Source organism: Palaemon carinicauda, chromosome 30, assembly GCF_036898095.1.
Source record: "Palaemon carinicauda isolate YSFRI2023 chromosome 30, ASM3689809v2, whole genome shotgun sequence".
In the NCBI taxonomy this organism is placed as follows: Eukaryota; Metazoa; Arthropoda; class Malacostraca; order Decapoda; family Palaemonidae; genus Palaemon; species Palaemon carinicauda.
In genome coordinates, this window is record NC_090754.1 from 60,336,638 (window position 1) to 60,350,763 (window position 14,126).

General features: G+C 42.9%; 2 protein-coding genes across 4 annotated transcripts in view; one reads left to right on the plus strand and one right to left on the minus strand.

Moving 5' to 3' along the window:
• Nup35 (Nucleoporin 35kDa) overlaps nucleotides 1-7,377 on the minus strand; it is a 190,014-nt gene extending 182,637 nt beyond the window's left edge. Inside the window, exon 1 of one of the 3 annotated variants that reach the window (XM_068353911.1) lies at nucleotides 7,187-7,377. Coding sequence is in view for 1 of the 3 variants with exons in the window: in XM_068353910.1 (XP_068210011.1) it covers nucleotides 6,990-7,010 (21 nt within the window). In the remaining 2 variants the exon portion in view is untranslated. Of the gene's footprint in view, nucleotides 1-6,989; nucleotides 7,130-7,186 lie in introns of those variants that run through there. The other 2 variants (XM_068353910.1, XM_068353913.1) reach the window with 2 other exon arrangements.
• A 996-nt stretch (nucleotides 7,378-8,373) lies between these two features.
• The window catches only part of eIF3m (eukaryotic translation initiation factor 3 subunit m), a 93,784-nt gene continuing 88,031 nt past the window's right edge, over nucleotides 8,374-14,126 (plus strand). The window contains exon 1 of the mRNA XM_068353916.1: nucleotides 8,374-8,521. Coding sequence (XP_068210017.1) covers nucleotides 8,480-8,521 — 42 coding nt within the window. The 5' untranslated portion in view covers nucleotides 8,374-8,479. The remainder of the gene's footprint in view (nucleotides 8,522-14,126) is intronic.

Consider the following 14,126-nt stretch of genomic DNA (forward strand, 5'->3'; position numbering starts at 1 on the left):
GATCGTTCAGGGTATTGCGATGAGGAGCAGCATGCGTAAGCGGGCGATCATGCAGGTTCGTGCGATGGCGGGCAGCATGTGAAGGTGATCGCTGGCGAACTGGTGATCGCTGGCGAGCTGGTGATCGCTGGCGAGCTGGTGATCGCTGGCGAGCTGGTGATCGCTGGCGAGCAGAAGGTCGACGCGTGTCCTGTGAGAGGATAGGTTCACGAGCAGGAACGGGAAGATCGCTGGCGCGTTGGCGAACATGTGTTTCTGACACACGATGGTGAGCAGGGAGTTCAGCAGGAACTAAAGGGTGGTCAGAGACCGCAGGGCGATGGTCCTCAAATGAGCGCTGACGCTCGGAAGAGAGCTGACGAGCAGGAGAGCGCTGGCGAGGGGGGCGAACCTCAGGAGAGAGCCGACGAGCAGGTGAGCGTCGGCGAGCAGGAGAGTCTTGGCGAGCAGGAGATCGTCGACGAGCAGGAGATCGCTGGCGAGCAGGAGAGCGCTTGTGCGCTGGCCCTGCTCGCGTAAGGGAAGAATCCCTTAGCCCCGAAGGGACCGTTGCCCGTCGGGTGACGAGTTCTCCAGAAGGCGAAGATCCGGCAGGAGATGGAGAGCGGTCCGCAGAGAGGTTCAAGGAGGGCGGAGTAGTCGGTTGAGGCTGACGAGGAGAGTCCCCCCCGGAGGACGAAGACCCAAAAAGGCGCCTCTTAGTCCCCCTGTAAGGGGAAGGGAGGCCCTTGTGGCGTAGAGGGCGGTGAGCCTTACGGCGGAGGCGGCCTCGGGGGAGATCGTCGGGACCATCGGTCCTCCGAAGGGGAGTCTCCTTCAAAACACTTCCCTCAGAAGGAAGCTGGGCAGCAGTCGAGACCGAAGGACTCACTTCCCCCTTCGAAGGATGCACGGAAGGAGGAGGAGAGCCTAGAGCACCATCACCAGCAACAGCACCTGCGTCGGAAGGCCCAGCCACGTCGGAGGCCTCTGTCACCACGACGTCGACAATAGACAGAGGGTCTACCTCCGCTACCACCGGCGACTGTTTAACAGCGGCCCCCAACGAGACAAGGTCAATAAGAGCGACCCTGGAGGGCAAGCCCTTAAGCCCCAGGGACGACCAAATCTGCAACAGATCATCACTGGATAAAGTATTATTATCAATAACCTCCCCCGGAGGAGGAGGGGGAACCGCCTCGCTATGGGAGGCGACGCCCTCTCCCCCACCGAAGGTAGGGAAACAGAACAAGGGCCTGCGCTCCCACTCGGACGACTCTCCTTAGGAGGCGGACGAGGGGGAGCTTCGGAGGAGGTTTGGGCGGCGGAAGAAGAGTCCCGAGAACCTTCCTCCTTCAAGGCTAACCCCGGAGGAGAACGGTCTCTCTTGGACTTCTTCTTACGCCGACGGCCAAACCTCTCCCACTGGGAGGCAGACCACTCCCTACACTCACGGCACATGTTATCCTGGTCGCACCGTCGGCCCCGACATTGAGGGCAGAGGGTGTGAGGATCCGTACTCACGTCCGACATGAAAGTCCCACAAGGACGGCCGGCAACTCCTGGGCATGTCCGCATATTAAATAAAAGAAAATAACTGAAGGTCAACTTCCAACCAATCACACAAGCTGTAAAGAAAAAGAAGAAAATTAAAGGCTGTCAGCGAAGGCGATGAACAGACACGTCTGATCACCGCCGAGCCAAAAGTGAAGTGAAGCAAGTCACCGGTGTGTGGAGGGGGGAGGGGTAGCAAGCTACCCTTCCCCACCCCCCGCTAACTAGCGCGGGGGTAATTAACCCTCGTTAAAAACTATTGGCTCGTCATTTCAGCTGCGCTAAAAGTAAACCCTTTGTAAATAGCGTGGTTTGTATTTCGGTTACGGAACAATTCTGATTTATTTAAATTGACTTCCAAATCAGAAATATTAACAGACAAATCATCATATTTATTTGACGTCGTAATTTTGATATTTCTTATGGAAGGGGACGAGAGAGATGGAGGTCTCTCTCTTTTCCGATTAGTAGGTTTTGAGCTACCAGGTTTTTGCACCTTCCCCAATACAGGTGCACCTAGTAACTTGGTGTCAGGTGGCATCTCCATCAAATCAGGCAAGGACATGGCCTGAGAGAGGTTAGTACTATTGTTGGTAATGGGGGACGAAGGCTGTACAGAAATGGGCAATGACCCATTTTTAATACACTGTGGCAGAGCCTCAGAAGGCAATATGATTACCTTGTCATGCAGTATTTTATTATCAGAGGTTGTATTTCTTTTCTTAGGATTACTGGCAGTGCTAGGTGGGGTTGATGTCTCCTGTGGTAAATTTACCTTTGATTTTAAGGCTTTTGCATAGCTGGTTGATTTATTCAAGTCTTTTTGCATGTCCCACACTTAAGTGTTCTAAACTTGATTTGTTTAGGGCAGCTTCCTCCAAATTATACAGTTTGCATCTCCAGCACTGGCCTCCAACCTCCTGTGTTCTTCGGAACCAGGAAGAGACGGTTGTAAAAACCTGGGGATTGAAGGTCCGAGACTTTCACCACCGCCCCCTTCTCCAACAACAGAGAAACTTGAAGATGCAAAGCCTGTCTCTTTGTCTCCTCTCGATACCTGGGAGAGAGGTCTATTGGAACTTTCACTAGCGGAGGTCTTCGTACAAAAGGAATTTTGTAACCCTCCTTCAGCAACAAAACAGATTCCCGGTCTGCACCCCTCTTCTCCCAGCCCTGCCAGAAGTTGGTCAATCCGGCCCCTACCGCTGTTTGAGGACGTGGGCAGTCAGACTCTGCCACGTGAGGATTTGGATCCTCTCTTCTTACCTCGTTTGCTATCGGAACGAGAGCTTCCCCTACTGGGGGCTCTGCCACGAAACGGCAGGATAAATCTTGCCGCTGGCGTGTCAAACTTGGGTCTGCTGACATAAGAAGAAGAAGGCAAAACCTTACGAGCAGTCTTGGCCACTAAATCGTGCGTGTCCTTCTGAACAAGAGATGCCGCGATATCTCTAATAAGATGTTGAGGGAACAAATTAGAAGATAAGGGAGCAAAAAGAAGTTCTGACTTCTGACAGGGAGTAACCCATGCAGAAAGAAAAGAACACAGAGTTTCTCTTTTCTTAAGAACTCCTGCTGTGAACGTAGCCGCCAGTTCATTAGAGCCATCCCTTATTGCCTTGTCCATGCAAGACATTATCTGAATAGAGACATCATTGTCCGATGAAGAGACCTTCTTACTTAAGGCTCCCAGGGACCAATCCAAAAAATTAAAAACCTCGAAGGCACGGAAAATTCCTTTAAGGAGATGATCCAGATCTGTGGAGGACCAGCAAACCTTCGAGCGTCTCATGGCTAGACGACGAGGAGAGTCTACAAGGCTTGAGAAGTCTCCCTGGGCAGAGGCAGGCACTCCCAAGCCGAGAACTTCTCCCGTGTCATACCAGACGCTCGCACGAGAAGCCAATTTGAAAGGGGGAAAGGCAAAAGAAGACTTCCCTAAACCTCTCCTGGTTACTAACCAGTCTCCCAACAAACGCAAGGCTCTCTTAGAAGAGCGAGAGAGAACCAACTTCGTAAATGACGGAGTCGATGAAGTCGTGCCTAAAGTAAATTCAGACGGCAGCGAACGTGGAGCTGCAGTAACAAAATGATCGGGAAAAACATCCCTAAAGATAAGCATAATCTTTTTAAAGTCAAGGGATTGCTGGACAACCCTAGGCTCCTCCCCATCTGAATGGATCCCCAAAGGCACATCAGCAGGAAGAGGATCATCAACTTCCTCATCCGAAGGAACATCATCCGACGAAGGTAAAGTCTTGCGACACGGGGAAAACACAGCATGCCGAGGTGGCAAAGCTTGACAGGCCACATCAATATGCAAAGGAGCCGCAGCAAGAGTCGAGGGGACAACGTCACGTCGAGACTGCAAAGACTGAAGGTCTTGAGGTTGAGAGTCAACACGAGACTGCGGCGACTGACGGTCGCCATCACGTCGGGACAACGGAGTCGGCCGATGAACGTCACGTCGGGACTGCGGCGACTGCAGCTCAAAGTCACGCTGTGACTGCGGAAACTGAAGTTCAACATCCCGTGACTGACACGACTGACAAGGAACACGATCAGAATCCCGTTTAACCGCACCGCTGACATTAGCGATAACGTCAGAACGACGAGACAAATCTCGCTTAGGAGGTTGAAGACCTGAATCACGCTTGCCGGACTGACGAACCGCAAGCAAAGGTTCCTTACAAACCTGGACATGATCGTAAACTTCCATTAAGGATGAAAGTTTTAACTGCATGTCTTGTAAGACACTCAACTTAGGGTCAACAGGACTCAAAACGGACCGTGACGTCGGCAACGTCTGCGCATGCAAGTTATCGCACCGAACGGGACCCTCGAACTCAACGTCACGTTTGCGCTTAACAGGAGAACAATCATCCGATGACTGAATACGGTCGGAGCTGTCCCAATGACTACAGCCAGGATGCTGGACCTGTCCTGAAGGGACCAACTTGCGTTTCAAAGGTCTTGAAACCTTACGCCAAGGTTTCTTATGAGACGAATCATCGGAAGACGAGGAGAACTTCGTTTCTCCCGTCTTATGGTAAGGATGTGCTTGAAGAGCAACGTCTGATACCTTTGAGGGAACGTCTGTACGTTGGTTTACACCTCTCACTCCCTTAAGTCCTACGACATTCCTTCTCCCTGGGGCAGGGGAGCTTGAAAGAGGTCTCGAACTAGGCAAGTAACAAGCACGAACAGACGAACCCTCCGGCAAAACATTAACACATTTGATGCACTTTCCACTTTACCACTTTGACCCTTTAAAATTTTAACGTCGGACATAAGCTGATTTCTGTCCGAGGCCAAAAATTCGACCTTCTCACCCAACGCTTGAATGGCCAATAACATATCACGCATAGAAGGATCATTAGTGCCAATAGGGGGTTCTGAAACTACCACTACAGGAGAAGGATTAGGTTCAGGGGCATGGGAAGAGGAAAAATCTAGAGATCTAGAAGAGCTTCTTCTCACCCTACCTCTTTCAAGTTTCCGAGTATATATCTCATATTCCAACCACTCGAATTCAGATAAAACAATACATTCCTCACATTGATCCCCTAATTGACAAGATTTACCTCGGCAATTAACACAAATAGTATGAGGATCGATGGAAGCTTTAAGAAGACGTTTATTATAGTCTTTCGCACATTTACGATAGACAGGAGAAGGGTCAGCCATTATGAAAATTTCAAAGAAAATCCAAAAGAAAGCCAAGTTCAGCAACAATAATAAAAAAAGGGATTCAAGAGTTTTATCGAAGATAACCAACACAGCGAAAACAATAAAACCATGAACAAGTACTTCACCAACCGGTAGAAACTTGAGGTTAAGCGCGAGCGGAACCAATGCTGTCACTACCACCAACAGAGAAGAACTGAATTGGTTGAGAAGTATATGCGGTATTTGGCCGATAGTCGGCGCTGGTGGGCACACCCAGCAACCTTCATGGCGATCGCTCGTGAGTTTTTGGAATCTGTCGACCGTTGGAGACGTAAGCTATATATATATACAGTATTCACCGGCTAAGTTTAATATTTAAAAAAAACCTGATTCTATTATTATGTATAGAGCTAGGGCCAACTGTTTGAAATTAAATGATAGAAAAAAACATGAAGTAGGAGGTAGGGGAGAATGCAAGCTATGTGGGGCAGTTATTGAAGACCTCGCCCATTTCATTCTTGACTGTCCAAACCTCGGCGACAAGAGAAGAAAGAGTGGAATTACAACAGTCATATGAAGAAGAAAAGAAGAAAATAATAGGAAACGTGCTGTTTAAGAAAGAAGGAATAGAGAAAAAAAAGAATATATTTATCAAATGTGGAAAAAAAAAAAAGAAAATAAAAGAATCAGAATAGAGAAGAAAACCAAAAGAGGTGCCAATGGAAAGGCGAATCCCTCTGCCCAACAACTGAACTGAACTGTATCTTTTCTTATGTAAGTCTTTAGAGTTTATATATGATAGGCTTATTTCAATGTTGTTACTACTGTATTCTTAAAATATTTTAAATGTTTCTTTACTTCTCTTCTAGTTTATTCATTTCCTTTCTTCACTGGGTTATTTTCTCAGTTGGAGCCCATGGGATTATAGCATCCAGCTTTTCTAACTAGAGTTGTACCTTAGCTTCTCATAATAATAATAATAATAATAATAATAATAATAATAGTAATGTCTTCATTGGCAATCCTCCAAACTAATGGTCATTTCCATTTGGGAGGGAACAAGAGCTTTTTGAATCAAAGGGAAAATATATTCTCTTCTTATTATTATTACTAGCTAAGATACAACCCTAACTGGAAAAGCAAGATGCTATAAGCCCAAATGGGAAGTCAGTCGTGAAGTAAACACGGGGTTACAACGGGGTAAGCAATGGACTAAGGAGACGGATGTCTAGAAAGGTTTCAGTAGGCAAAAAAAATATTCATAGATTAGGTTAGGGGAACCTTCTGTGAGTTTGTAACCTTGCGTTTTACCTAGTTTGGGGTGTATGTACCATGCGATTATACTGCTGAAAATATGACTGTCTAAGGGGGGTTGCAGGGGGGCATTAGCCGAAAACTGACACCTCACTGTTAGTTAATTACAAAAGGAAACTGCTAGCAAGTTAGGTTAGGTGGGGAAGATTAGCTTAGATGGAGTTCTAAGCAAGTTTTCATGTACATCTATATAAAAAGGGTCTGGTTTTCTTTGAGTATAGCATTTTCTCATAATATATACTTTTTCCAACAATAAATCTCCCATTTTCTTCGAAAAAGTATTTATTTCTGGTTCTAATAAATACTTAGTGGGATATATTAACCAAGGCTCCTATAGTTTTCTGTCATTACTCCTAGAATTTTAAAGTAAGTTTTGATTATGAAAAGTATGAATTTCTGCCAATGTACTATAATTTTATAAGCTATAACACCTGGACCGTCATTGGGGCCCAAGAGATAAATTGTTGACTTACATTACATCTCTCGTACGGCATAACAAGCCAATACACGTAATCCTACTAAAATCAACTTAAAGTAGCTAATCTACTTAATAAACTGATAGTACAGGCTACAGGTAGATAAGATATGTGGAAGTGCAAGCTACAAGCTACGTAGAAACAGACTTATGACTGACGTGTTAATTACCACGAATTTATCCACATTAACCTACCTTTATTTTGCTTGATTATGAATATTTTTAAAATTATACACCAATCACTTCACAGTTTTAATACTGGGTGAATTATTAGAACTGGCCACAGTATTAGAGTAATGAGTTTAAATTTTGTATTTTAATTGTTTACGAAGCTCAAGTGGTTACGTTCAATTTCAAATGTGTTATTTACGAATGGCCGCGTTCAAAAGGTGATACTGTTCATCCTCTTTAAAATTTGAACTATACTTTACTTCCAAACACACTAAATAGTTTTTATAATTATTGTTGTTGTTGTATATAAATTATTAAAACAAAAAAAGAGGAATAGAAGTAAGATAGAATAATGTGCCCTAGTGTATCCTCAAGTAATTACTGTCTTTGCCCTCAAGCAAGAGATCTCTAACCTAAGATACAGAGGCTATGATACTACCCAAGACTAGAGAACAATGGTTTAATTTGTAGTGTCCTTCTTCTAGAAGACCTGCTGACCATAGCTAAAGAGTGCCCCTGTACCCTGGACAACGTCCGATCTTATAAGGAATATTAAGCGTTATTTAAGAAAATAAGCCCATATGAAATATATATACAGCCCACAGGTCGTAACCATTAAACCGGTCAATTCCTTAAAGGAATATTAGGCGTTGTTCGATAAAAAAAACTAAGCCCATGTGAAAATATATAAACAGCGTGCAGTATGTAACCATTAAACTGGCAATTTGATCAAAATAAGCACATATGAAATCTACAAACAGCTTTCAGGGCGTAATCATTAGACTGGCCAGTTTCTTAGAGGAATATTAGGCGTTGTTTAATCAATATAAACCCATATGAAATCTATAAACAGTTTACAGTGTAACCAATAAACTTGTCGGTTTCAGAAAAGAATATTAGGCGTTTTTCAATCAAATATTCCCATGTGAAATATATATATACAGCTTACAGAGCGTAACCATTATACTGGTCAGTTTCTTAAAGGAATATTAGGCGTTGTTTAATGAAAAAAATTAAGCCCATTAATCTGTAAACAGCTTACAGGGCGTAACCATTAAACTGGTCAGTTTCTTGAAGGAATATTAGGCGTTGTTTAATTAAATAAATCCTTATAAAATATATAAACAGTGTAAAGAGGTTAACTATCAGATTCAAACTGGTCAATTATTATAGGAATATTAGGATTAACAGGTGTTGTTTTATAAGAGCAACATCGTCAGTTACCGGACAGCCAGTGACTGTGTTGTACTTTATGCAAAAGGCATATGTCGATTCTGTCCATTTCGTTGGAGGTGTCAACACAGCGGCGCCGAAAACATGAGTGTCTACACATTTTTAGAGATAGATGTCAATGCCCAGGTAATTATATAGACAAAGATTATCTTATTGTCATTTACGTTTTGCACTGGTTTTATTTTAGTTAGGTTATAATTCACAGTTTTCTTTCTAGCTTTGCCAACACCATCTTTGTTCCGGAGCCTTGCTGCTTACGCTTGTGGTTTACCAGATGTGTGTTTTGCCACCATTAACCCTACATTAGTTCAATTATAGAAAAGTTGGTAAATTTTTAGTTTCAGCCAAATTTGAAAAAATGCAATAAAAATATATTTGTTGCATCAGAAATAGTGTGGTTTTAATGAATTTAACGTTTATTTTGACTGCAAACCAACCGATTTAGAGATTTACTATGTATACCCTAGTTCATCCCACCAATTATGGGGGACACCCTTTGGGAACCGGGGTTTTGGGTGGGGGAAGGGGGGGGAGGGTGTTGGGGCATTGAATGATATTTGCAATAAATGAATAATTAATGTTCCAGCACCGCTCCCCCATACCCCTAACTAGGCCTACCGGGGGGAGGGGGGTAGGGCCCCCCAGCGACCCCCCCTTAAAGCCACAGTAATTTTCAGGGCACCACAGAACCTAACAAACCCACCTAACCTAACCTAGGGGCCCTGTACCCCTACCGGGGGGGGCTTCGCCCCCCTTGCGACCCCCCCTTAAGGCCACAGTAATTTTCAGGGCACCACAGAACCTAACAAACCCACCTAACCTAACCTAGGGGCCCTGTACCCCTACCGGGGGGGGCTTCGCCCCCCTTGCGACCCCCCCTTAAGGCCACAGTAATTTTCAGGGCACCACAGAACCTAACAAACCCACCTAACCTAACCTAGGGGCCCTGTACCCCTACCGGGGGGGCTTCGCCCCCCCTGCGACCCCCCCTTATGGCCACAGTAATTTTCAAGGCACCACAGAACCTAACAAACCCACCTAACCTAACCTAGGGGCCCTGTACCCCTACCGGGGGGGCTTCGCCCCCCCTGCGACCCCCCCTTAAGGCCACAGTAATTTTCAGGGCACCACAGAACCTAACAAACCCACCTAACCTAACCTAGGGGCCCTGTACCCCTACCGGGGGGGCTTCGCCCCCCCTGCGACCCCCCCTTTAACCAGGGGTAAATTTGAATATATATATTTTGTTAAATCACTTCTTACCTTAAACGGAAGATGACGATGAAGATGTGGAAGGTTGTGGTTGACCCTCTTCTGAATCATCAAGTACTGGAATACGTTCAGATTTGGTACAATACCACACATGTCTATCCTCACGAAAATGTAAAGGCGAATCACATTTACCACACTAGACATTTAAAGGTAATACGGAATGCTCCCTTAGAAAACGATTCACTACTTCAGGAGTTCCATTATAATTCCCATGAAATCGGCCGATCACATCAAAATAGGAATAACGACATATTTCACACAACCGTACCGGAGGATCCATGACAGTAAAATGACGTGTGATGAAAATATAGAAACCGGAACTTTTGAAAACCGAAAACAAACGACAATCACGGGTTTCTCCCATAATGAAATAGGGAAAAAAACAAAATACTGTCGTTTACAACGTTATATTGCACGAAAAACAGATCCTTGAAACAAGACTGAGAGACCAATGAATCGTCCAATAATAACCCTTGAAAAGAACCCAGTAGTATTTTGATTGGAGGAGCGACATTAGTGGGAGGAGCAAATGCGCATTCAAGCAAATGTTGTCACATTGCGCAATGGGGAGGAGCCAAGTAAGATGAAAACAGATATACAAACGAACAAGAGCTACCTTGCGTGCCCATGGAAAGATAAACACTAAACTTAGAAAAAGTCAAGACCTTCAATTCCTTAAATATTTTTTTTCTCTAAGTATGCATTAGCGACAATAATGTATTGAGAAGAAGTGTTTTGTTATCACGTGCTTTACTAGGAAAATATATTAATATAATACATTTCCCAATTTGGTTGAATCCAAAACTTTACCGAAAAGTTTCTATTATAGTTACATTAAGGTTTGCATAATTTAATAAATCTTTGCAAATAAAATATTGAGTCCCATATACTACTAGTGGAATCCTGTAGGGGCCTTTATATATCGGCGGACAGGTCCTGCTTTCATGGAAAATGAAAATTTTCTAGTTCGTTAGCCGTGGCCGGCGTATTACAAAATCTGTGTCCATTTTTCGGTAATTTTGTATTGTATTACAGGGTGAGATTTCGAGCAGAAAATACATGTTTTCCTATAGTAAATAACGTGATTTAACCGAAGTTGATGTTCATTTCAATCAGAAACAAAACAGATCAACCAATTCGGCTAACTTTAAGTTGCCGAATTGGTTGCTGTTATTATGGATGAAATGAAGGTGAAAACCGGTTAGATCACGTTATTTCCCACAGGAAAACATATATTTCCTGGTAAAATGGTTAAATATAATCACATATGTCATATATGTTGTGTTAAAATACATAGATATAAGCATTTCTTCAACGGTGTCACTTCTCTTAAACGAATGTACTTGAACGATAACATTAGCAACGTTACCAATAATACACAGTGCTACCAATGTTGACGTATGGTACACAGAGTTACCGACGGCATGATAACATTACTAACGATAGCAATGATAGATATTTCCATACATATTTTAAATAATTTCTCCATATAAGTTTTATTCCATATATAAAAAGTACATAAAGGGCACAGAACCTAACAAACCCACCTAACCTATCCTAGTAGTATGACAGGTCACAAATCTCAGGTATTTACTGAAAACGGTAAAATTCTCCACTTACCTTTACGAAGAAGACGCCGAAACTTGCGGGTCACAGGAGTCTTCCATGGTGGTAGACGACTTTTTCCCAAAAATGTACCGTTATAAGAAGTAACGGTATAACCACGACGACTTTTCTTTTTGGTTTTAGGTATGGTGGATTCGGTATTGCAATAAAACACGTGAATATCTTTCCTATAAGATAGGGGGGAACGACACTTGTGGCACTGTAAACGTTGAGGAATTACATTGTGTGATTTCGGGAAAATATCAACATTGACAGAAGAATCATAAAAATCACCATGGAATTTAGCAAATGCTTTTAGCTACGGAATACTGCAGCCGTTTCAAGTATCTATACAGTAATTTCCTCCATCGTAAAATACGAGAAAATAAATCTCACTCGAAATGACAGTTACAAAGGAAAAGGGCTTCGTGGAAGAGGAAAGAACAGACCACTTAAAGAGACCAAGGGAGGGGGGTAGGGAAATATCAGTTGTCAACCCCCTTGTGTAAACTTTGAATACGTATCGGTTCCTGATTGGTTAACAGAAAAATAAAGGGAGTCTAGAGGGTAAACATAAATAAACTGGGTAGGTAAACTAGTCCAGGGAATGTATTTATGTGAAACTGGGGAGTGAAAAGGAAATAAAAACAATATAGGAAGGTAAAATGGAATGAATGATAAATAATATTGAAAGGAAATATAAAATGAGATGGTTTTACCATGAATGAACTGGATAGGGAAACTAGTCCAGAAGAAGAATTTGTGAAACCGGGTAGTGAAAAGGAAATATCAAAAGAAATAAACCCAATTTAGGAAGATAAAATAGAATGAATGATAAATAATATTGAATGGGAATATAAAATGAGATGATTTTGAAAGGAATAGGATAATAAAATGGGAAAAAGCTCCTGCGCAGGGCGAAACTGGTATGCACGAACGAACGAACGAACGTACGGGTGCTAATGTTAGCATGGAACGTTAACATATGATCTACATCGGATGTTGGCAGCACTGGTTACTGTATTTTTTCATGACACAATCTTTGCAATGGCGTCTCCAAAGTTTATCCAGATATACTGTTTTGTATTTTCCTCTGATTATTATGATTTCAAGAAGGTAATGTATAGAGAAGAAAAGGCTTGTTTTACGATTATATATCGATTCCCCAGTATGTTTTCCCCACCCAAAACCCCGAGTTCCCACTGGGGGTCCCCCATTATCGGAGGATATAGATGTATATATATATCTGAAACTATTCATTTGCGACGGGAACGAGTGTCATTTTCGAAGAGAGCGTAATTTTTTCTAAAAGATTAAGTAGTTGTTTTCCTAGGTTACATTGCCCTGTAATACACTACAATGAAACCCATTTTTCTGCAAAACCTCTACTCAAAATCACCACCTAACCAAATCTTCCCAGTAAATTATTATAAAACATTTTACGGCCTTAAGAAACTGGTAATGGTATAATCATAGGTGTTTTGATCGAGTATGATAATGATTTATGGTGGAAAACCATAGTTTCTGAGTTTTGGTGGGTCGACTATTGAGGAAGTTTTTGTTTCCCAAAAATTCTAGACTACTAGAAAACATGACTTACAATCCCATTTTCCATGGCGTTCGTACAGCATTATCATAGCACCAATACCTCTGTATTTAATTGAAGTAATGATTTAATGGTTTTTGCTTTACCCTTTACTCGCTTCACTTGCTGTTAAATATCTCGCTACTATTTTCTGCCAAGGGCTAGCATTTTGGTCTTAATAATCAAATATAAAAACTTAGAATTTGATTACCTTGGTTATTATTGTCTAATGATTCATGGTTATGGGTTTAAAGGAATGTACTAATAATTGTTGATGTAAGATAGAACCACCTTCCCTACCTACAATGACGTACAAGCTGTGTTCCTACCTTATGGGTGGGGCTAACACCCCTCTGTGACCCCCTCCCCCTTACACTGCCGTATTCTTAGCTTACCTTGATATTGATTCGTAACCCGTTTCACTCCTAGCAGGGTCTCATTTTGTGAAGGAAAAATATTTGTTCCGTAACCGAAATACAAACCACGCTATTTACAAAGGGTATTACTTTTAGCGTAGCTGAAATGGCAAGCCATTAGAATTTAACGAGGGTGTATTACCCGCGCGCTAGTTAGCGGGGGGGGGGGGGGGGGGGGTAGGGGAGTGGTAGCTAGCTACCCCTCCCACCCCCTCACACACAGGTGAATACTCACTTTCACTTTTGGCTCGGACTGTGACAGACGTCTCTGTCTTGGTCCTCGCTTGGCAGCCATTGTCTGTTTTGTCTTTACTTAATCGCTTACTTTTCATTTACTCAATATATATGTAAACATGTTTTCATGTTTGTATATATATTTGAGTATAGAAATAAGTAAGTTTCCTTTTCAGATGTGTGTGTGTAGTGTACGATATCTACGTGGAGGCCTCGGCAGTTAGGCCACCACGGCGTATTTTATGGGTTGCGATCGAGTTTGACTTATGTCTTTCTCTCTCTCTCTCTCTCTCTCTCTCTCTCTCGAGGTCGTTCACCCTTTTACTATGTGTTGCTACGCCCTTGTAGCCTAGCTTCCTTTCCGTGTGGGGGGTTGCTACGCCGTACGTTTGTATCAATTAGTTATGAATCTAATTGTAGTTGTTTTTTGTTTTTCAGCTTGTAGAACGATTCCTTTCGGGGTTTTCGTTCTTTCTTTAGTGTTCATTCATTTTTAAATTATATAATTACAAAGTTACATAATTATAATTGTTATAATTCTGTTTTGGTTACAGCTCTCCTTCCGCGAGTGTAAGTGGTTGTGAGGGCACGTTCCTGTTGTGTAATTCTTGTTCCTTTC